Below are 25295 nucleotides of genomic sequence, written 5' to 3' on the forward strand. Positions count from 1 at the left end.
TTTTGGAGGGTCTCCTGGAGAGGCAGGAGTTGGTTGTAGCTCACTGTGGGGGCACAGGGACTGGTAGCAGAGATCTCAGCATATATGAATTGGTGTGAGCTCTTCTGAACGTCCCCACCTTGTCACAAAAACCTGGCCCCACCCAACATGCTGCAGGCTCCGGTACTGGAATGCCTCAGGCCAAACAACAAGCAACACAGAAACACAGCCCCACCCATCAGAGGACAGGCTGCCTAAAGTTGTACTAAGCTCATAGCCATCCCAAAACATACCACCTGACACAAACCTGCCCACCAGAGGGGCAAGACCCAGATCCACCCACCAGAGGACAGATACAAGTCCCTCCCACTATGAAGGCTGAAGGCTGTACAAGCCCCTGGACCAACTTCAACCACCAGAGGGCAGTCATCAGAAGTAAGAAGAAAAGTGATCCTGCAGCCTGCCGAAAGGAGACCACAAGCACAGTATGTTAGACAAAATGAGATGACAGAGAAATATGTTGTAGATAACGTAGCAAGATAAAAACTTACAAGAAAAAAATAAACAAAGATGAGATAGGCAATCTACCTGAAAAAGAATTCAGAGTAATGAGAGTAAAGATGACACCAGATCTCAGAAAAAAAATGGAAGCACGGATCAAGAAGGTACAGGAAATGTTCAACAAGGACCTAAAAGAACTAAAGAACAAACACAGATGAACAATACAATAACTGAAATGAAAAATACACTAGAAGGAATCAATAACAAAATAACCACAGCAGAAGAACGGATGAGTGAGCTGGAAGACAGAAGTGTGGAAATCACTGTTGTGGAATAGAATAAAGATAAAAGAATGAGAAGAAAAGCAGACAGTCTCAGAGACCTCTGGCACAACATTAAATGCACCAACACTTGAATTATATGGGTCCCAGAAGGAGAAGAAGAGAGAGAAAGGGCCTGAGAACATATTTGAAGTGATTAAATTGAAAATTTCCTTAACGTGGGAAAGGAAATAGTCACCAAAATCCAGGAAGGGCAGAGAGTCCCATACAGGGTAAACCCAAGGAAGAACACACCGAAACACATATTAATCAAACTAAAAGAAATTAAATACAAAGAAAAATATTAAAAGCAACTAGGGAAAAGCAACAAATAACGTACAAGGGAATCCCCATACGGTTATCAGCTGATTTTTCAGCAGAAACTCCGTAGGCCAGACAGGAGTGGCACAATATATTCAAAGTGATGAATGGGAAAAACCTACAGCCAAGAAGCCCTACCCAGCAAGACACTCATTCAGATTCAATGCAGAAATATAAAGCTTTACAGACAAGCATAGGCTAAGAGAATTCAGCACCACCAGACCAGCTTTACAACAAATGCTAAAGGAACTTCTCTAGGCAGGGGGGGAAAAAAAGAGGCCACAACTAGAAACAAGAAAATCACAAACAGGAAAGCTCAATGGTAAAGGCAAACATACATTAAAAGCAGGAAATCATCCATACACAAAGATGATATCAAAATAAGCAACTATGAGAAAATGAGAGTGCAAATGCAGGAAATGGGAATTGCATTTGAAATTATGAGACCAGTAACTTAAAACAACCTGGTGTATATAGAGACTGATTTATCAAAATCTCATGGGAAATGCAAACGAAAAAAACTACAATAGATACACACACAAGAAAGAAAAATCAACCCAAACACAACACTAAAGATGGTCATCAAACCACAAGAGAAGAGAACAAAAGAGGAAGGGAAGAAAGAGACCTACAAAAACAAACTCAAAACAATTAAGAAAATGGCAATAGGAACATACATATCGATAATTACCTTAAATGTGAATGGATTAAATGCTCCAAACAAAAGACACAGACTGGCTGAATGGATATATAAGCAAAACCTGTATATATACTGTCTACAAGAGACCCACTTCAGACCTAGGGACACATACAGACTAAAAGTGAGGGGATGGAAAAAGGTATTCCATGCAAACGGAAATCAAAAGGAAGCTAGAGTAGCAATACTAATGTCAGTCAAAATAAACTTTAAAATATATAAAGAGATAAGGAATGACACTACATAATGCTCAAGGGATCAATCCAAGAAGAAGATATAAAAATTGTGAATACATATGCACCCAACATAGGAATGCCTCAATATATAAGGCATATGCTAACAGCCATAAAAGGGTAAATCGACAGTAACACAATAATAGTGGGGGACACTAACACTACACTTACACCAACAGATCATCCAGACTGAAAATTGATAAGGAAACACAAGCCTTAAATGACACATTAGACCAGATAGACTTAATTGATATTTATAAGATATTCTATCCAAAAGCAGCAGAATATACATTCTTCTCAAGTGCACATGGAATATTCTCCAGGATAGATCATACCTTGGGTCACAAATCAAGCCTCAGTAAATTTTAAAAAATTGAAATCATATCAAGCATGTTTTCTGACCACAACACTTTGAAATTAGAACACAATTACAGGGAAAAAAATACTGTTTAAAACACAAACATATGGAGGCTAAATAATATGTTACTAAACAACCAAAGGATCACTGAAGAAATCAAAGAGGAAAAAAAAAAACCTTAGAGACAAATGACAATGAAAACACGATGATCCAAATCCTATGGGAGGCAGCAAAAGCAGTTCTAAGAGGGAAGTTTATAGCAATACAATCTTACATCAGGAGACAAGAAAAATCTCAAATAAACAACCTATCCTTACAACTAAACCAACTAGAGAAAGAAGAAAAAGCAAAACCCAGATTTAGTAGAAGGGGAGAAATCATAAAGATCAGAGCAGAAATAAATGAAATAGAGACAAAGAAAACAGTAGTGAAGATCAATGAAACTAAAAGGTGGTTCTTTGAGCGGATAAAAAAATGGATAAACCTTTAGCCAGACTCATCAAGAAAAAAAGGGAGAGGACTCAAATCAATAAAATTAGAAATGTAACAGGAGAAGTTACAATGGACACCACAGAAACACAATGCATCATAAGAGACTACTACCAGCAACTATAGGCCAATAAAATGGACAACTGAGAAGAAACTGATAAATTCTTAGAAAGGTACAACCCTAAAGAGTGAACCAGGAAGAAATAGGAAATAACAGAGCAATCACAAGTACTAAAATTGAAACTGATTAAAAATCTTCCAACAAACAAATGCCCAGGACCAGATGGCTTCACCAGTGAATTCTATCAAACATTTAGAAAAGAGTTAACCCTTCGGAAACTCTTCCAAAAATTCGCACAGGAAGGAACACTCCCAAGCTGATTCTACAAAGCTACAATCACCTTGATACCAAAACCAGACAAAGATACCACCCAAAAAAAAAAAGAAATTACAGGCGAATATCACTGATGAACATAGACGCAAAAATCCTCAACAAAATACTAGCAAATTGAATCCAACAACACATTAAAAGGATCATACACCATGATCAAATGGAATTTATCCCAGGATTGCAAGGATTCTTCAATATACACAAATTAATCAAAGTGATACACCATATTAAGAAACTGAAGAATAAAAAGCATATGATCAGCTCAATAGATGTAGAAAAAGCTTTTGACAAAATTCAACACTCATTTATGATAAAACTTCTCCAGAAAGGGAGCATAGAGGGAACCTACCTCAACATAATAAAGGCCATATACGACAAACACGCAGCAAACATCATTCTGAGTGGTAAAAACTCAAAGCATTTCCTCTAAGATCAGGAAAAAAACAAGGATGTCCACTCTCACCACTATTATTCAACATAGTTTTGGAAATCCAAGCCATGGGAATCAGAGAAGGAAAAGAGATATATAAAAGGAATCCAAATTGGAAAAGAAGAAGTAAACTGTCACTGTTGGCAGATGACATGATACTATACATTCACTTTGTTATAAAGCAGAAACTAACACACCACTGTAAAGCAATTATACTCCAATAAAGATGTTTAAAAAAAAAGAAAATCCTAAAGATGCTACCAGAAAATTACTAGATCTCATCAACAAATTTGGTAAAGTTGCAGGATACAAAATTAATACACAGAAATCTCTTGCATTCCTATACACTAACAACTAAAGATCAGAAAGAGAAATTAAATTAAAAATCCCATTTACCATTACATCAAAAAGAATAAAATACCTAGGAATAAACCTAAGTAGGCAAAAACCTGTACTCAGAAAACTACAAGATACTAAGAATTAAAAAAGAAATAAAGAAAGAAAGAAAGAAAAGACAACAGAGATGGAGAGATATACCATGTTCTTGGATTGGAAGAATCAATATCGTCAAGATAACTATACTACCCAAGGCAATCTACAGATTCAATGCAATCCCTATCAAATTACCAATGACATTTTTCACAGAATTAGAAAAAAAATTACAATTTGTATGGAAACAAAACAGACACCCCAAATAGCTAAAGCAATCTTGAGGGAGAAAAACAGAGCTGGAGGAATCAGACTCCCTGACTTCAGACTATACTACAAAGCTACAGTCACCAAAACAGTATGGCATTGTCACAAAAACAGAAATATAGATCAATGGAACAGGATAGAAAATCCAGAGATAAACCCACACACCTATGGTCACCTAATGTATGACAAAGGAGGCAAAAATATGCAATGGGGAAAAGACAGTCTCTTCAATAAGAGGTGCTGGGAAAACTGGACAGCTACATGTAAAAGAACAAAATTAGAACACTCCCTAACACCATACATAAAAACAAACTCAAAATAGATTAAAAGCCTAAATGTAAGTCCAGATACTATAAAACTCTTAGAGGAAAACATAGGCAGAATACTCTTTGACGTAAATTGCAGCAATATCTTTTTTGATCCACTTCCTAGAGTAATGAAAATAAAATAAGCAAATGGGGTCTAATTAAACGCATTTTTACAGCAAAGGAAACCATAAACAAAACAAAAAGACAACCCTCAGAATGGGAGAAAATATTTGCAAATGAAGCAACTGACAAGTGACTAATCTCCAAAATATACAAACAGCTCATGCAGCTCAATATCCAGAAAACAAACAACGCATTCAAAAAATTGGATGGAAGTTCTAAATAGACATTTCTCCAAAGAAGACACACAGATGGCCAAAAAGCACATGAAAAGTTGCTCAACATCACTAATTATTAGAGAATTTCAAATCAAAACTACAATGAGGTATCACCTCACACTGGTCAGAAGAGCCATTGTCAAAATATCTGCAAACAATAAATTCTGGAGAGGGTGTGGAGAAAAGCATAGTCTCCTACACTGTTGATTGGCATGTACATTGGTACAGCCACTATGGAGAACAGTGTGGAGGTTCCTTAAAAAAACTAAAAATAGAACTACCATATGAGCTGGCAAACCCACTCCTGGACATATACCCCGAGAAAACCAGAATTTGAAAGATACATGTCCCCCAATGTTCATTGCAGCACTATTTACAATAGCAAGGACACGGAAGCACCCTATATGTCCATCACTGGAGGAATGGATAAAGAAGATGTGGTACATATATACAGTGGAATATTACTCAGCCATAAAAAAAGAGCAAAATAATGCCATTTGCAGCAACATGGATGGACTCAGAGATTATCATACTGAGTGAAGTAAGTCAGAGAAAGACAAATATCATATGATATCGCTTATATGTGGAATCTAAAAAAAGGTACACATGAACTTATTTACAAAACAGAAGTAGAATCACAGATGTAGAACACATACTTATGGTTACCAAGGGGTAAGGGGGGGGAGGGATAAATTGTGAGACTGGGATTGAAATATACACACTACTATATGTAAAATAGAGAACTAATAAAGACCTACTGTATAGCACAGTGAACTCTACTTAGTACTCTGTAATGGCCTATATGGGAAAAGAATCTAAAAAAGAGTAGATATATGTATATGTATAACTGATTCACTTTATTATACATCTGAAACTAATACAACATTGTAAGTCAACTGTACTCCAATAAAAATGTTTTAAAAACAATAACATATTGTACACATAAAATTTGTTTAAAAGTAGATCTCATGTTAAGTATTCTTTCCACAAGAAAATAAAATAAAAATAAATATTAAAAAGAAAAATAAAACCTACATGTGATTTTTTTCAGGCTTAACTATAGGCAATTATAAAGGCTTTTTCTGGCAGGTCTCATGTGGAAACTGCCTTCTTTATGCCAGACTTAGTGTACCGACAATGATTTGCAGTCTCTGAGGAGAGTTGTAGTCAAGGTTTCAGGCCCTTTGACCTGTCATGCTCTTTCACATATTTACATGTCTACCTTGGGCAACTTCATTTCTATTACTCTTTATTTGATCCCATGCAATCTGGTGTTGTTCAGACCCTCTGCTGAGACCTCCTCAGCAGGGAAGACATGAATATACTTTTCCCCACTCTGATTCACTCCACTCCTATCCCTACCCTCTCATCCTTACCAATCTCACCTGCCCACATCCTCAAGGTCCATGAAACTGTGGAAGCCTTTTGTTGGGGCTTCCTCAATTGTGACACAAGCTCCACATCAGTGCTGATACAACTATTACCAGTGGGTTATTCCATGGGGAAAAAAAGAAAAGTGGGAGTTGGCACTTCCTCCAGCTTTAGCTTTATGCTTATACTATTAAATAAGTGATTAAAAGACTTAACTCTTTCTTTTTTATTGTTTTTTTTTGTTTGTCTTTTTTGTGTGCTTTAAGTTTTTTTCCAGCTTTATTGAAGTCTAATTAACAAATAAAAATTGTATATACTTAAAGTGTACAATGTGATTTTTTATATATGTATACATTGTGATTGATTACCACAATCAAGCTAATTAATATATCTATCACCTCACACATTTCCTTTTGTGTGTGTTGGGGTGGAGGCAAAAACGTTTAAAATCTATTTTGTTAACAAATTCCAAGTATACAATACAGTATTATTAAATATAGTCACCATGCTGTACTTTAGATGTCTAGAACTTATTCAACTTGCATAACTGAATGTACCCTGAGACCAATATTTCCCCATTTTCCCAACCCCCCAGTAGCTGGTAACCACCATTTTATTTTCTGCTTTTATAAGTTTGATTTTTTTAGATTCACACATAAATGAGATTATGCAGTACTTTTCTTTCTGACTCTGTCTTATTTCACTTACCATAATGTCTTCCAGGTTCATCCATGTTGTTGCAATGACAGAATTTCCTTAAAGACTGAATAAAATTCCATTGTATATACTGGAGGTTAGGATAATGCTCTATACTAGGACATAGTGTGATACATATAGATATCACATTTTCTTTATGCATTCATTTGTCCACAGAGACTTAGGTTGTTTCCATACCTTGGCTGTTGTGAATAACGTTGCAATGAACAGAAGGCAGATATCTCTTCAAGATACAGATTTTATTTCCTTTGGATATACACCCAGAAGTGGGATTCCTGTGTCATATAGTAGTTCTATTTTTTTTAATTGTTTGAGGAACCTCCATACTGTTTTCCATAATAGCTATACTAATTTACATTCCTACCAACAGTGTATAAGAGTTCCCTTTATATTTTTTGTAATTCTTTTATTTTTTCCAGCTTTACTGAGGTTAAATTAAATTATAAGATATTTAAAGTGTACACTATGATGGTTTGATATACATATACATGATGAAAGGATTCCTCCTATCAAGCTAATTAACACATTTATCATCTCACATATTTAAATTTCTGTGACATTTTGTTCCACTCTCTTAGCAAATTTCAACTATACAATACAGTGTTATCAACTATAGTCATCAGGTTATACATTAGATACTCAAACCTTTTTCATTATAACTGAAACTTTATACCCATTTACCAACCTATGTCTATTTCTCCCAACCCTCAGATTCTGGTACCACTTTTCTACTCTCTGTATCCATGAATTCAACTTTTAGGTGATATAATACAGTATTTGTCTTCCCCTGCCTGGCTTATTTCACTTAGCATAATGTGCTCAAATTCATTGCAAATGACAGGATTGCCCTCCTTTTAAGGTTGAATAATATTCCATTGTACATATCTATTCATCCATTGATGGACACAGGTTGTTTCCATACCTTGACTATTGTGAATAATCTGCTATAAGTTTGGCAATACAGTTACATCTTTGTGATAATGATTTCATTTCATCTGGCTATTTACCCAGGATTGGAATTGCTAGATCATATGGGAGTTCTATTTTTAATTTTTTGAGGAATCTCCACACTGTTTTCCATAGTGGCTATACCAGTTTACAATGCCTCCAACAGTGAACAAGTGTTCCCTTTGTGCCACATCCTCACCAATACGTGCTATGTTTTGTCTTTTTATAATAGTCATTCTAACCGGTGTGAGATGATATCTCATTGTTGTTTGATTGCATCTCCCTGATGATTAGTGATTTTGAGCACCTTTTAATGTATCTGATGGCCATTTGTATGTGTTAGCAGTGTCACATAGGTTTCTGGTAGGTTGATTTTTTTTTAATTTGTTTTGAGATATTCTTTGATTTCCCTTTTGATTTCTTCTGTGACCCATTAGTTGTTCAGGAATGTGTTGTTTAGTTTCCACATGTTTGTAGATTTTCTAACCTTTCTCTTGTTGTTGATTTCTAGCTTCATATTATTGTGGTCAGAAAAGATACTTGGTATAATTTTAATTTTCTTAAATTTGCTAAGACTTATTTTGTGTTGCATCATATGATCTATCCTTAGGAATGTTCTGTGTGTACTTGAGAAGTATGTGTATTCTGCTGCTGTTGGATGGAATAACTGTTATGTCCATTTGGTCTACTCTATGGTTCAAGTCCATCATTTTCTTGTTGATTTTCTGTCTGAATGATGTATCCATTGTTGAAAGTTGGGTATTGAAATCCCCTACTATTTTTGTATTATTCTCTATTTATCCCTTCAGATCTGTTATTATTTGCTTAATATATTTAGGAGCTCCAATGTTGGGTGGGTATATATTTATAATTGTTATATCTCCTTGATGGGTTGATCCTTTTTCATTATATAATAACCTTCCTTCTCTCTTTTTACTGTTTTTGGCTTTAAGTCTATTCTCTCTGATATAAGTATAGCTAACCATGTTTTCACTTGCATGGAATATCTTTTTCCATTCCTTCACTTTGTCTAAGTGTGTCCTGAAATTGATATGGGTGTCTCATAGGCAGCATAGAACTGGGTTGTTGTTTTTTTCATCAATTCTGCCACTCAGTGCCTTTTTGTTGGTTAGTTCAATCCATTTACATTTATTGTAATATTGGCATGTAAGTATATACTAATGTCATCTTATTAATTTCTTTCTGGTTGTTTTGTATTTCTATTGTTTCTTTCTTCCTCTGTCTCTGTCTACTTTCATAAATTGGTTAATTTATGTGGTGGTGCATGCTGTTTTGCCTTTCCTTTTTCACTTGTGGGTCTACTATAGGTTTTTCTTTTGTGGCTTACCCAAAACACCTAATAGGTAAAACAGTCCTTTTTAGGAGTATAGGAAGTCATCTTCAAATGCTTATAAAGCCCCACCATTTTACTTTAATATTATTGATGTTATAATTTACCTTTTTTTATGTTGTGCATTTGTTAACAACTTGCAGTAGCTATAGTTATTTTTACTAATCTTTCCCTTTAGCTTTTACACTATAGTTAAGTGACAAACACATCATCTAATATATAGTTTCTACTTTCTAAATCTGTTTGTCTATTTTTTACCTTTACCAGTGTGTTGTGTACTTCTATATGTTTTTATGTCATTGATTAGTGTGTTTTCATTTCAGCTTGAAGAACTCCTTTCAGCATTTCTTGCAAGAAAGGTCTAGTGGCTATAAACTCCCTCAGTTTTTCTTTGTCTATGAAAGCCTTGTTTCTCATATCTGAAGGATAATTTTAACAGATAAAGTATTCTTGGCTGGCAATTTTTATCTTTCAACATTTTAAATGTGTCATTTCACTCTCTCCTAGCCTGTAGAGTTTCTGTTGAGAAAACCACTGTTAGCCTAATGGGAATTTCTTTGTAGGGCACTTTCTTTTTATCCTTGGCTGCCTTTATTATTCTTTGTTTGTTGATCTTGGCATTTATTATAATGTGTCATAAAGAAGGTCTTTTTGCATAGAGATAATCAGGTGTTGTATCAGCTTCTTGGACTTGTATGTCCAAGTCTTTCCTCAGGTTTGGGAAGTTCTCAGCTATTATTTCTTTAAATAAACTCTCTGCCCCCTTCCCCCTCTCTTCTCTTTCGGGAACCCCTATATTCAAATATTTGCCTTTCTGATAGAATCAGATAGCTCTCACAGTCTTTCTTCACTCTATTTAAACCTTAGTTTCCTCTCCTCTTCTAACTGTATTATTTCCTCTCCTCTTCTAACTGTATTATTTCTACATTCCTATACTCCAAGTCATTTATTGTCACTTCCACTTTATGGTCACTTCACTTTATGGTCTGCCCTACTACAGATGCGCTCTATTGCATTCTTCATCTCATTCATTGAATTCTTCAGCTCTAAAATTTCTGTTCCTTTATTTTTTATTTCAGTCTCTTTGGTAAAGAAGTCTATCTATTCATTAATTTTATTCCTCATTTCGTTGAATCATATTTTGAAATTTTCTTGTAGTTCACTGAATTTCCTTATAACAGCTATTTTCAAGTATTTATCAGTTACTTCACAATATTCTATGATCTTGTGTTTAGTTGCTGGAAAGTTATAATTTTCTTCTTATGATGCCACATTTTCTTGATTTTTCCTATTGCTTCTAGTCATGCATTCTGCTTCTGCATTTGAAGTAACAGATACCTCCTTAAATAAGCTTTTATGTCTTCTTTAGTTCTTACAATTCTCCAGGTTGTCTATTAGGAACCTCTCTTTTGTTTTCCAGAAGGTGGCATTGTAGCTCAAGTTTATGGTTTCTCCCTTGGTTACCAACTGTGTCTTGTTTTTGGCCATGTTCATTGTCTACCAGAGCTCTCAGGAGCTTGCTCTCTCAGCTGCACCTGAGATCACACCCAAGAAGAGATTAGCAGAGTGGGAAGAAGTGTGGGTGTAGAACTCAGTGTGTTTGGCCATTGTAGACATGGTAAGAAATTCCCCAGAGATGGTACACCCAGAGGCATGTGAGTGGACTTTCTACTGAGAAGAATTCTTTTAAAGCCATTTGAAATTCTTATCTGTCTTTTCTCAAGTATCCTCCCTCCCCCCAGTCACAGTGCTCCCACCTTAGTACTTTAGTTGCTGGTGGAGAGAAATGGGTTTCTCCTGCTGCATCCCATCCAGCTGGAGTAACCAGACCCTCTCTCACTGCTCTCTTGTTTCCCTGAAGGATAGTTTCTGTTAGATGAATCAGCCCCAATCAGGGCCTTCTTGGGGGTGAAGAATTTTAAGAAAGTTTTCTCTTACCACATTTGCTGGAACCAAACTTATCTTCTCTGTGGCAAAATGTATATTTTTCTTTATTTTTTCCTCTAATTGTGTGTTGGAGTCTCCCTTCAGGAGGGCTGGTGTTCTGCAAATTCTCTTTCATTGGTAAGTGCTGACCAATTCAGCACTTACTGAATCCTTGCCAAACAGCTGCAAGAGGGGTCCAGACAGTCTGCTGCTTCTGTTGGTTCTGCAGAATGTATGGAGGTTTGACTATCTCCTACCACCTGCACTGATGGACAAGATTCTTCTTGGTTCCCTTGGAGCTAAATGTAAAGTCTGGAAACTCCCACAAAGTGGTCTTTGTTCACACATGGATGCCTACTTTATTGACTATAAAGGAGTATATAAAAGAGGAATGTCTTATGCAAGTTACTGCCATCACTTTTAATCATTTAGAGTTTATTTTGTTTATGGTTTAAGATAGGAGTCTAGTTTTACTCTTATTCATGTGACTATACAGTTTTTCCACCACTATTTATTGAAGACACTATTCCTTACTGATTGTATAGCCTTGGCACCTTTGCAGTAAATTAATTGATCATATATGCATGGGCTTATTTCTAGGCTTTCCATTCTGTTCCATTGTTCTATGTGTCAGTTTCTATGCCAATACCATACATTTTTGAAGCATAGTTGATTTACAATATTGCATTAGTTTCAGGTGTATGGCAAAGTGATTATACAAATAATTTTTCAGATTATTAGCCATTATAGGTTATTACAAGATATTGAATATTGTTGCCTGAGTTATATGTTAAATCCTTGTTGCGTATCTATTTTATATATAGTCATGTGTATCTGTTAATCCCATACTCCTAATTTATCCTCCACTTTCCCCTTTGGTAATCATAAGTTTGTTTTCTATGCCTGTGAGTCTGTTTCTGTTTTGTAAATAGGTTCATCTGCATTATTTTTTAGATTCCAATGTAAGTGATATCATATAATATTTGTCTTTGTCTTACTTGCTTCACTTGGTATGACATTCTCTAGGTACATCCATGTTGCCACAAATGGCAACATTTCATTCCTTTTTATGGCTGAGTAATATTCTATTATGTATATATGTGCCACATCTTCTTTATCCATTGATCTTCCCACGGACTTTTAGGTTGCTTCCATGCATTTGCTGTTGTCTATAGTGCTGCTATGAATATTGGATTGCATGTATCTTTTCAACTTAGAGATTTCATTTTGTTCAGATATATGCCAAGGAGTAGAATTGCTGGATCATAGCATACCACACTTTTTTGGATTACCATAACTTTCTAATATAATTTGAACTCAAGAGTTGTGATACCTCCAGCTTGCTTTTTTTTAAAGACTGCTTTGGCTATTCACTGTCTTTTTTCTTATTCAAAGTATAGTTGATTTACAATGTTGTGTTACTTTCTGGTGAACAATAAAGTGATTCAAAACCAATGGGTATTGTTCAGTTCTTATTGTATCTTATTTCTCTGCAGCATTTCATATAGTTGAATGTTCCTTTCTTGAAATATTCATTCTCTGTAATTCTAGAAGGAGTGTTACTTCCCAGATTATTTATCCCTCTCCTGGCTATATGATCATTTAGCTTCAATCTTATCTAAGGACTCTCCACCTTTCCAATAGCTTTAAGTTTCAGAATTTCTTAAGGTCCAGACCTTGGCTCTCTCTTTAAAATTCTTTCCTTAAGAAAACTCACCCAGACACATGAATTCAATTGACTTGTAAAATAATTTACTAAAACATATTTTAATATTATGTGATCAAAGTTATTAATTCTGAATATTTCATTTAGAAACTTTAAACTCTTGGAGATAGGTCAATTTAGCTAGATAGCAAGGCCACCTAAAAAAAATGAAAAGTTGGCAGATGCAGTTGGCCCTGCTGGCAGTTGGATGGTTGAAGGAACAATACTTCCATCCATGGGGACATGGGCCCCAATTCCAAAGTCTCCCAGCATGACACTGGCTCAGAGCAACTCCTGGGATGTCACAGAATCCTGTGGATATTACTCTGAATGAAAGCAAAAGTGAAGAGCATCCACTGTGAGAGCAAAATGTTTTACACCTACACAACCCACTGAACCAACATTAGCCACTGGAGGCAGACACCAAAAACAACAGGAACTATGAACCTGCAGCCTGCGAAAAGGAGACCACAAACAGAGTAAGTTAAGCAAAATGAGAAGACAGACAAACACACAGCAGATGACTGAGCAAGGTAAAAACCCATCAGACCAAACAAATGAACAGAACATAGTCAGTCTACCTAAAAAAGAATTCAGAGTAATGACAGGAAAGATGATCCAAAATCTTGGGAAAAGATTGGAGAAAATACAAGAAACGTTTAACAAGGACCTAGAAGAACTAAAGAGAAAACAAACAGTGATTGATAAAGAACAAAATAAATGACATTAAAAATTCTCTAGAAGGAATCAATAGCAGATTAACTGAGACAGAAAAACGGATAAGTGACCTGGAAGATAAAATAGTGGAAATAACTACCACAGAGCAGAATAAAGAAAAAAGAATGAAAAGAATTGTGGACAATCGCAGAGACCTCTGGGACAACATTAAACACACCAACATTCGAATTATAGGGGTCCCAGAAGAAGAAGAGAAAAAGAAAGGGACTGAGAATATATTTGAAGAGATTATAGTTGAAAACTTCCCTAATATGGGAAAGGAAATAGTCAATCAACTCCAGGAAGTGCAGAGAGTCCCATACAGGATAAATCCAAGGAGAAACACGCCAACACACATATTAATCAAACTATCAAAAATTAAATACAAAAAATATATATTAAAAGCAACAAGGGAAAAACAACAAATAATATACAAGGGAATCCCCATAAGGTTAACAGCTGATCTTTCAGCAGAAACTCTGCAAGCCAAAAGGGAGTAGCAGGACATATTTAAAGTGATGAAATGGAAAAAAGTACAACGAAGATTACTCGACCCAGCAAGGTTCACATTCAGATTCAATGGAGAAATTAAAACATTTACAGACAAGCAAAAGCTAAGAGAATTCAGCACCACCAAACCACCATTACAACAAATGCTAAAGGAACTTCTCTAGGCAGGAAATGCAAGAGAAGGAAAAGACCTAAAATAACAAACCAATAAGAGTTAAGAAAATGGTAATAGGAACATACATATTGATAACTACCTTAAATGTAAATGGATTAAACACTCCAATCAAAAGACACAGACTGGCTGAATGGATACAAAACGAAAACCTGTATATATGCTGTCTACAAGAGACCCACTTCAGACATAGGGACACATACAGACTGAAAGTGAGGGATGGAAAAAGATATTCCATGCAAATGGAAATCAAAAGAAAGCTGGAGAAGAAATTCTCACATCAGATAAAATACAATTTAAAAAAAAAAGACTATTACAAGAGACAAAGAAGGACACTACATAATGATCAAGGGATCGATCCAAGAAGAAGATAGAATAATTGTAAATATTTATGCACCCAGCAAAGGAGCACCTCAATATATAAGGCAAATGTTAACACCCATGAAATGGGAAATCAACAGTAACACAATCATAGAGGGGATTTTAACAACACACTTTCACCAATGGACAGATTATCCAAAATGAAAATAAATAAGGAAACACAAGCTTTAAATGATACATTAAACAAGATGGACTTAATTGATATTTATAGGACATTCAATCAGAAAAAAACAGAATACACTTTCTTCTAGAGTGCTCATGGAACATTCTCCAGGACAGATCATATCTTGGGTCACAAATCAAGCCTTGGGTATATTTAAGAAAATTGAAATAATATCACGTATCTTTTCCAACCACAATGCTATGAGACTAGATATCAATTACAGGAAAAAATCTGTAAACAATACAAACGCATGGAGGCTAAACAATACACTACTAAATAACCAAGTGATCACTGAAGAAATAAAAGAGGAAATCAAAAAATATCTAGAAACAAGTGACAATGAAAATACGATGACCCAAAACCTATGGGATGCAGCAAAAGCAGTTCTAAGAGGGAAGTTTATAGCAATACAATCCTACCTCAAGAAACAAGAAACATCTCAAATAAACAACCTAACCTTACACCAAAAGCAATTAGAGAAAGAAGAACAAAAATACCCCAAAGTTAGCAGAAGGAAAGAAATAATAAAGATCAGATCAGAAATAAATGAAAAAGAAATGAAGGAAACAAAAGCAAAGATCAATAAAACTAAAAGCTGATTCTTTGAGAAGTAAAACAAAATTGATAAACCATTAGCCAGACTCATCAAGAAAAAAAGGGAGAAGACTCAAATCAATAGAATTAGAAATGAAAAAGGAGAAGTAACAACTGACACTGCAGAAATACAAAGCATCATGAGAGATTACTACCAGCAACTCTATTCCAGTAAAATGGACAACCTGGAAGAAATGGGCAAATTCTTAGAAAAGCACAACCTTCTCAGACTGAACCAGGAAGAAAGAGAAAATACAAACAGACCAATCATAAGCACTGAAATTCAGACTGTGATTAAAAATATTCCAACAAACAAAAGCCCAGGACCAGATGGCTTCACAGGTGAATTCTATCAAACATTTAGAGAAGAGTTAACACCAATCCTTTTCAAACTCTTGCAAAAGATAGCAGAGGGAGGAATACTCCCAAACTCATTCTACGAGGTCATCAAAACACTGGTACCAAAACCAGACAAAGATGCCATGAAAAAAGTAAACTACAGGCCAATATCACTGATGAACATAGATGCAAAAATCCTCAACAAAATACTAGCAAAGAGAATCCAACAGCACATTAAAAGGATCATACACCATGATCAAGTGATATTTATCCTGAAATGCAAGGATTCTTCAATAAACACAAATCAATCAATGTGATACGCCATATTAAGAAGGATAAAAACCATATGATCATCTCAATAGATGCAGAAAAATCTTTTGACAAAATTCAACACCCATTTACGATAAAAACCCTCCAGAAGGTAGGCACAGAGGGAACTAACCTCAACATAATAAAGGCCATATATGACAAACCCACAGCCAACATCCTTCTCAATGGTGAAAAACTGAAACCATTTCAACTAATATCAGGAACAAGACAAGGTTGTCCACTCTCACCACTATTATTCAATATAGTTTTGGAAGTTTTAGCCACAGCAATCAGAGAAGAAAAAGAAACACAAGGAATCCAACTTGGAAAAGAAGAAGTAAAGCTGTCACTGTTTGCAGATGACATGATACTAAACATATAGAATCCTAAAGTGCTACCAGAAAACTATGAGAGCTAATCAATGAATTGGTACAGTAGCAGGTTACAAAATTAATGCACAGAAATCACTTGCATTCCTATATACTAATGATGAAATATCTGAGAGAGAAATTAAGGAAACACTCACATTTACCATTGCAACAAAAAGAATAAAATACATAGGAATAAACCTACCTAAGGAGACAAAAGACCTGTATGCAGAAAGCTGTAAGACACTGATGAAAGAAATTAAAGATGATACAAACTGATGGAGAGATACACCATGGTCGTGGATTGGAAGACTCAATATTGTGAAAATGAATATACTACCCAAAGCAATCTACAGATTCAATGCAATCCCTATCAAACTACCAATGGCATTTTTCACAAAACTAGAACAAACATTTCACACTTTATATGGAAACACAAATGACCCCGAATAGCCAAAGCAATCTTTAGAAAGAAAAACGGAGCTGGAGGAATCAGGCTCCCAGACTTTAGACTATATTGCAGTGTTACAGAAATCAAGACAGTATGGTACTGGCACAAAAACAGAAATATAGATCAGTGGAACAGGATAGAAAGCCCAGAGACTAACCCACACACATATGGTCAGCTTATTTTTGATAAAGGAGGCTAGAATATACAATGGAGAAAAGACAGCCTCTTCAATAAGTGCTGCTGCGAAAAGTGGACAGCTACATGTCAAAGAATGAAATTAGAACACTCCCTAACACCATACACACAAATAAACTCAAAATGGATTAAAGACCTAAATGTAAAGCCAGACACTATAAAACTCTTAGAGGAAAGCATAGGCAGAACACTCTATGACATAAATCACTGCAAGAGTCTTTTTGACACCCCTCCCAGAGAAATGGAAATAAAAACAAAAATAAACAAATGGGACCTAATGAAACGGAAAATTTTTTCACAGCAAAGCAAACCAAAAACAAGACCAAAAGAGAACCGTCAGAATGGGAGAAAATATTTGCAAATGAAGCAACTGACAAAGGATTCATCTCCAAAATATGCAAGCAGGTCATGCAGCTCAGTATCAAAAACCAAACCACAATGCATAAATGGGCAGAAGACCTAAATAGGCATTTCTCCAAAGGAGATATAGAGATTGCCAACAAACACATGAAAGGATGCTCAACATCACTAACCATTAGAGAAATGCAAATTAAAACTACAATGAGGTACCACCTCACACCAGTCAGAATGGCCATCATCAAAAAATCTACAAACAATTAATGCTAGAGAGAGTGTGGCGAAAAGGGAAGCTTCTTGCACTGTTGGTGGGAATGTAAATTGATACAGCCACTATGGAGAACAGTATGGAGGTTCCTTAAAAAACTAAATATAGAACTACCATATGACCCGGTAATCCCACTACTGGCATATACCCTGGGAAAACCATAATTCAAAAATAGTCATGCACCATTATGTTCATTGCATCTCTATTTACCATAGCCAGGACATGGAACCAACCTAAGTGCATCGACAGATGAATGAATAAAGAAGATACGACACCTATATATAATGGAATATTACTCAGCCATAAAAATCAACGTAATTGAGTTATTTGTGGATGGACCTAGAGTTTGTCATACAGAGTGAAGTCAGAAAGATAAAAACAAATACCATATTCTAACACATATATATGGAATCTAATAAAAATAAAATGGTTCTGACGAACGTAGGGGCAGGACAGGAATAAAGATGCAGATGTAGAGAATGGACTTGAGGACACGGGGAGTGGGAAGGGTAAGCTGGGACGAAGAGAGTGGCATGGACATATATACACTACCAAATGTAAAATAGATAGCTAGTGGGACGCAGCCACATAGCACAGTGAGGTCAACTCGGTGCTTTGTGACCACCTAGAGGGGTGGGATAGGGAGGGTGGGAGGGAGACGCAAGAGGGAGGAGACATGGGGATATATGTATATGTATATGTATAGCTGTTTCACTTTGTTGTAAAGCAGAAACTAACACACCATTGTAAAGCAATTATACTCCAATAAAGAGTTAAAAAATAAAATAAATTAAAAAATGAAAAGTTGATTGTTCCTGCCCCTTGAGGTTAATTTAGAACTATAAATTATTTATGCTTACTAAATACATTCATGTTATTGAGACAGAGATTCTTAAGGCTTGAGTTAAGCATTATTTGAAATGGAATAAATGGTCTTTATAAGTTCAGAATTTCAATATTAATTGTCTTCAAGAAAATTTGTAAAAAACTAGCATAAGGGCTATCTGTGCTTAATAGTCAGTAGTTTTGGTTTATTTGAGCAAATTAAGAAAACTGTAAAATATTTAGGGTGGAGCATGTGCTGACAGTTTTCTTGGAAAAAATATAGTGTTTAATTCTAAAAACGTAAGAAAGCAAAATATTATAAATGAGTTAATTAAATAGAATAAGACAACAGACATTTATTTTTACTTTAGTTTTATTTATTTGTTTACTTTTCATCCATCTAAACAGCCTCACTGTCTGATTCACCAGAACTATATCCTATAGCTTTACGACGGATCAGGATACTACTTGCCTCAATTTCAGGAATCTCCATTTTGGCTTTGGGTACACATTGTTCTTTAGTTTTGTGTAGCAGAACACGTTTTCTAATTGCTTCCATCAAGGCCCTCCTTGCTTTATTGATCATTGGTAGAGTTGATGGAGGAAATTGCTTTAAACCAGGACAAACTGGAGCTGATGAAGATCGGGAAACTGATAGAGCGCAAGGGCTTGATATGGAAGATGGTGATTGTAGGAAAGTAAACAGTGATTTTAGAGTGGAAAATTTTGTTGACTTCAAACTTGTTGATCTTGGGTGTGGTGTAATCAAATGTCCTGTGGGTTGTGCAACTGAAGATCTTGGCAACTGTACAACTGAAGATCTTGATGACTGTGTATCTAAACATCCTGATAATTGGACAAATGTACATCTTGTTGACTGGGCAACTGAATGTTTTGATGATGGAATTAAAGATATTGATGTTTGTGGACCTGAAGATACTGATGATAGTGGAACTGAACTTTGTAGTATTTGTGGAGTTGAAGATATTGGTAATGGTGCAATTGAAGATGTTGAATTTGGTGGAACCACATATTTTGGTGGTGGTGGAAATGAAGATCTTAGTCTTGATGGAACTGAAGATCTTGGTGATTTTGCAACGAAAGGTCTTGATTTTGCAGATGAAGATCTCACAGCTTAAAAAGCTGAAGATCTTGGTGATTGTACAACTGAAGCAGAGTCAGTTAGATTTTAACTTCAGCCCTTGATTGAATTCTAGGTGAAGTTACTGAAGAAGGAGATAAAGGTGGAGGCATTTCCTGATATTCACCTTGTGGGACTAGATCATCTGGTATCAGTTCATTATATTGGAAAAGTTCAGGTATTGGAGGAGAGAACTCTGTTTGAGGTGGTGTAATTAGAAGAGCTGCATCAAGAGTAGTCTGCAGGCAATCAGGAGGTGGTGATGCTGCGGGATTCCTGAAAACAGTTGATGTAAGTTGAGTTGGGGAATGTATTATTGAGGGAATACTTACCCTCTTTGAAGATCTTAATAGAGCTAACCAATCAGGTGGTAGTGGATGTGGTGAATTTGGTGCTGTGGGACTCACAAATGCCTCTGTTTTAAGACGAGTTTGAGGTTGGGATTGCAACTATTCTCCCATTCCAGTTCCATAATTTATATAGCTATGTGAATACTTCACATCACCAGCTCCATGCGTTGGCTGTTGTAGAGGGCAGGATAACACTTTTCCTACAGGTCTTGTTAGAAGTTTACTGATTTCACTAAATGGGAAAGTGGAAAATGTACTTTCAGCTGGTTGATCTACATATGAATGAGAGGTATCACCAAAAGCATCTGCGATATGGTCCACTGTAATATTATCTTCTATCAATTGACTTTGAGGCACACATTCTATCTCAGAGGGATATCTAGGTGCTTCTTCTTTTTGCTTGAAATTCCCTCCGTTTTGTTTTTCTTTCTGAGATATAATCTTTTTTTTTAGTTCAGTACAAAAGTTGAGGGAGCACCTCTGCCTCACCCCCTTTTGAGCATCCGCAGTGCTTTTCAGATCTGCTCCAAGCTTCGCCGGGTTTTGAACTTCGCCAGCAACATCTGGCAATTGGCAGACGCTGACTTTATGTGAAAATAAAAGCTCTTGCCTCCAGTTTTTGAGCAGTAGTAACCTGGAAACCAAGCTCTGTGTCAGAATCTTAAGGTTGCACAAGCAGTGAGAGAACAATGCCTTCAAATCATTGTCACGCCCCTCTGGTCACCCTCCCTGGAACTAGCTTCACAAAGATGGGGAGAGACCAGCTGGAGAGGAAGAAACAAGGTTATTACCTAACCTCTCATTTAATGTTTCTCTAAGTGTGACCCTAGAGTTGAGAACAGACTATCCCATGTGACCACCAGCTTATTTCACTGACTTCAAGTAACATTTTTCTCTCATCTGATTCCAAAAATTATCTTCCAGTTGAAATGTTTATTCTGAGCTCCGTTTGGATATCACACAGCCAACTCAATCTTGTATTTTGTTCTCTTATTCTACCCACACCTGACTCTCCTCCCTGCATCTCTTATTCCTGAATACGGCAAGTCCATCCGTCCAGTTACTCATGTCAAAAACCTGGTAATTAACTCTGTTCTTGACACTTCTCTTATTTCCACACCCAGTCTACAATATGGTCAGTTCTATTCCAAATTATATCCCGAAATGTATCCACTCCTCTCCACCTACCTTACTACTAGTAGAGTAAATTTCACACCATCTTCCACCAGAATGACCAGAACTGTCTCCTAAATAGTTTTCCTGATCCTCTCTTTTCCTCTTCCAATCTGCTTTCCTTCCTCCTTCCATCCATGTGTCCATGCATCCATCCATTCATCATCTATCAGAGTGATCCTTTAAAATACTCAATCTGGAAAGACCTCTGAGTAAGATGACAGAATATAGTCAAATGACAAAAAGAAAAAGAAAAAAATCCTTGAAAAATAAATGATATGAGCAAAAATGAATTTTAAAATGAAAAAATAAATACTTCAGCACTATAAAAAAAATAAGGGGCATAATCTCCTACCATGCATTCTGGATATTTTTGTCCAAGGATATATGGACCAGGGATTTTAGCTACTGGCACATAACTTCTATCCACATTGCTTGAGGAGTGGTTCGATGATGGGGCTGAGTGTGGTATTGGCTGCAAGAAAGTGGACTGCATTTGGAAAAGTGTCACTCATACCTCCTAATCTATAAGGAAAGGGACTGAAAAAGGCAAATGAGTTTCCTGGGTGAAAGGTAGAAAGTGTCTCTCCATCCTCCATACTTCCACACTGACACAGTTTAAAAAAAAAAAAAAAAAACCTGCCAGGACTCTCTAGCTGGGAGAAATATGGGAAAGAGAAGGCAGAAGGTCTTAAATAATCAGACCTAATTAGCTGTAACAATAAGAGATTTACCAAATTTGAAGATATAATACAGATAACTATGAAGTGAGTGGGTAGCAATTTGGGAAAAGGCACAAAGAAAGTGTCAGTATAAGTCTGTCTCCCCAACTGTGGGCTAATAGTGCCTTGGCCAACCACCAAAACTATAACATCATGGCTTCAGAACAAAATATTAGTATTATAAACTTGAAAATATACATTTAGTATTATAAAGAAAAAAATGGGGCGATAAAGCACAAAGTTTAAAAGTTGTGATCATGTTAATTTTTTTCATTTTTATAGCAAAAATCGAATAGATACCTAAATCTAGAGACAGAGGTTCAAATATAATATACAATGATAACTGTAACAATTCATTTATGCAGCAATGTTTTTTAAGCGCTACCATGTGCTATTCATGGGAGAGAGAAATTTCCACCCAGACATAAAAGCATATGCAAATACTCTGAGGCAAGAACCAAAATATCCTGAATGAGACACTGCAAGAGGGCCTGTGGCTAGGAAATGCTATGAGGTGAGCTTTGAAGGATTTATAAATCTTGTACTTGAAAGACATGATAAAAAGTTTGGGTTTTAATCTGAGGGTCAAGGGAATCCATTGAAGGATTTAAGGAGAGGAGATATGTGATCCATATTATTTTTTGAAAGCTCACTGTAGCTCCTGGGCACAGAGTGGATTGTGGAGTGTTAAGAGTGGAGGCAAGGAAACCAGTTGCAGTAATCCATGCAAGAGATGATAGTGGATGTATCAGGACTGTGTTAGTGGTAGAGATGGTGAGAAATGATTTCATTCAAGGTGTATTTTGGAGAGGAAGAGCAAGTTTGTGACAAAAGATGTGGAAATATAGTGTAAGCAATAAGAATAGTCAGGTGTTCTGAGGAATGTTTAGGCCTGCAGATGAGCATTTTGTAGTTATTAGTGTGTAGATTGTGTTTAAACCCATGGAAATGAATGAGAAAATCTAGGAGGAAAGTACAGGTAGAAAAAATAATTACATCCTTCAATTATCATAAGGCATATAAACACACATTTAAAACAAATAAATCATAAAAGATATAGCAAAAGCTAAAGTATGAAGAACAGTAATAACATATAAAATCATGTTAGAATTAAGAAAAGAGTACATTTCATATCAACAAATTTCAATGGTATAAACTCATTTATTAAAATCAACAGTGAAGTGTTTGAAACATCAGGGATACAGTAGTGAATAGTACAGGTAAAGTCTCTGTCCTCATGGGGTTCACATTCTACTGAATGAGAGTAAAATAAACAAGTAAGTAAATCAATATATAATATAACTTCAGATGGTGATATGTGCTATCAAAGAATTTAGAGCCAGCTGAGGAGATAGATGACTATTAAGTTAGGCCTCTCTGAGGAGATAATATTTGTAGAGAATCTTAAATTCAAGTTACAAGAGGGATCTAAAGCAATGACTCAGAAAGATAACAGTAAAAGAATAGGTATCAACATAAAGAAAGTTGTAGGTATAATATTGATGTCAACCAAAATTGAATTTATATACAAGTTAAACAAAACATAGGAGAAATGCTTCATTAAAAGTATAATTCAAAATGAATTTCTAAATGTTATGCTATTGTATAGAAAATAACACAACATTAAAATACATCAAGAAAAAATGGAATAAATACCAAAAAAATAGAAACACAATTGACAAAATTTAGCAAGTTTGGAGAGAATCCAAATAAATAAACTGAATAAAGTTGGTCTAATAGGTCTATATCAAGCCTTGCTGCCTGATATCAGAAAATGCACCTTTAAAAATGTTTTTTAATTTAATTTAATTTATTTTTTATACAGCAGGTTCTTATTAGTTATCCATTTTATACATATTAGTGTATATATGTCAATCTCAATCTCACAATTCATCACACCTTTTTTACTTAATAGTGGAATATTTACATATATGGCTGTATATTGGGCCACTACAAAAATCTCAATAATTAAAAAAAATATAAAAACAATAAAGACTGCATTATTTTTAATACTTTCTTATTATATAGTCACAAGTATTTATTTTCTATATTTTAATGCCATTATCTTCTCATATACATTTATTACAGTTACAGCTTCACAGTGCAGTTAACACTAAAATATTATGGATTGATCTGTAGCCCCATATAGTGCTTTCTCCCTTGAAATCATTTTTCTGATGTTAATATGATTATTTCTGGGTTCTTTTGTATCATATATTTTTACTTTGAGAGCCTATATAACATAGTGATTAAGAGCATATGTTTTGAAATCAGTCTGCCTGGATTAAAATAAAAATTATGTCCCTTGATAGTCCTGAGACCTAAGAAAAGTTTCTCATCCTTTCCATTCCTCAGTTCTGATTTGTTAAATGGTGTAATAATTGCACCAATCTCATAGAGCTGTTGTGAGAATTAAAGTTAATTCATTCATGGAAAGCACTTATGAAGAGTGTCTGCCACATAATGAGCCTATACTAAATGTTAGCTATTATTATTACTTTCATTCTTTATGAGTCATAGTGTGTCTCTTGATAGAATGAAGTAATATTTTTTGACCATGTAGGATCATTTTTTCTTATAATTGAGGTTTCAAATATTTATATTTATTTTTGTAATACTTATATGGTTAGACTTAATTGTGTTAGCTTTTTCAATATTTTCTGTTGATGAATACCTTCATTTGAGTTATTATCTCATGTCCTTTGATTTCAAAGTTGAAGACTACTTTAATATTTCTTATACAGCATATTTGCTAAAAATGAATTATCCCAGGTATTTTTTTATTTTTTATTTTTATTTTTTGTTTGAGAACTCTTAGTTTCTCCTTCAGAAGGAGAAATTTGGTACGGAATTATTTGTTGACTTTTTTTTTCTGTCAGTATTTTGAATGTTATCTGGCCTCCATTGTTTCTGATTATAAATCAGCATTGAGCCTCATTCAACAGAGGACAGACAGCAGAAGCAAGAATAATTACAATTGTGCAGCCTGTGGAACGAGACCCACATTCACATAAAGACAGACAACATGAAACAGCAGAGGACTATGTACCAGAGGAAGGAACAAGATAAAATCCTAGGAAAACAACTAAATGAAGGGAAGATAGGCAATCTTCCAGAAAAAGAATTCAGAATAATGATAGTGAAGATGATCAAGGACCTCAGAAAAAGAATGGAGGCAAAG

General features: G+C 35.3%; 1 protein-coding gene across 1 annotated transcript in view; it reads left to right on the plus strand.

The window, feature by feature from the left end:
• TENT5D (terminal nucleotidyltransferase 5D) overlaps nucleotides 1-19867 on the plus strand; it is a 142220-nt gene extending 122353 nt beyond the window's left edge. Inside the window, exon 2 of the mRNA XM_068532636.1 lies at nucleotides 19251-19867. Within this exon, the coding sequence (XP_068388737.1) occupies nucleotides 19251-19867 (617 nt within the window). The remainder of the gene's footprint in view (nucleotides 1-19250) is intronic.
• The last annotated feature ends 5428 nt before the right edge of the window (nucleotides 19868-25295 follow it).

This window comes from Eschrichtius robustus, chromosome X (assembly GCF_028021215.1).
Source record: "Eschrichtius robustus isolate mEscRob2 chromosome X, mEscRob2.pri, whole genome shotgun sequence".
Taxonomy (NCBI): Eukaryota; Metazoa; Chordata; class Mammalia; order Artiodactyla; family Eschrichtiidae; genus Eschrichtius; species Eschrichtius robustus.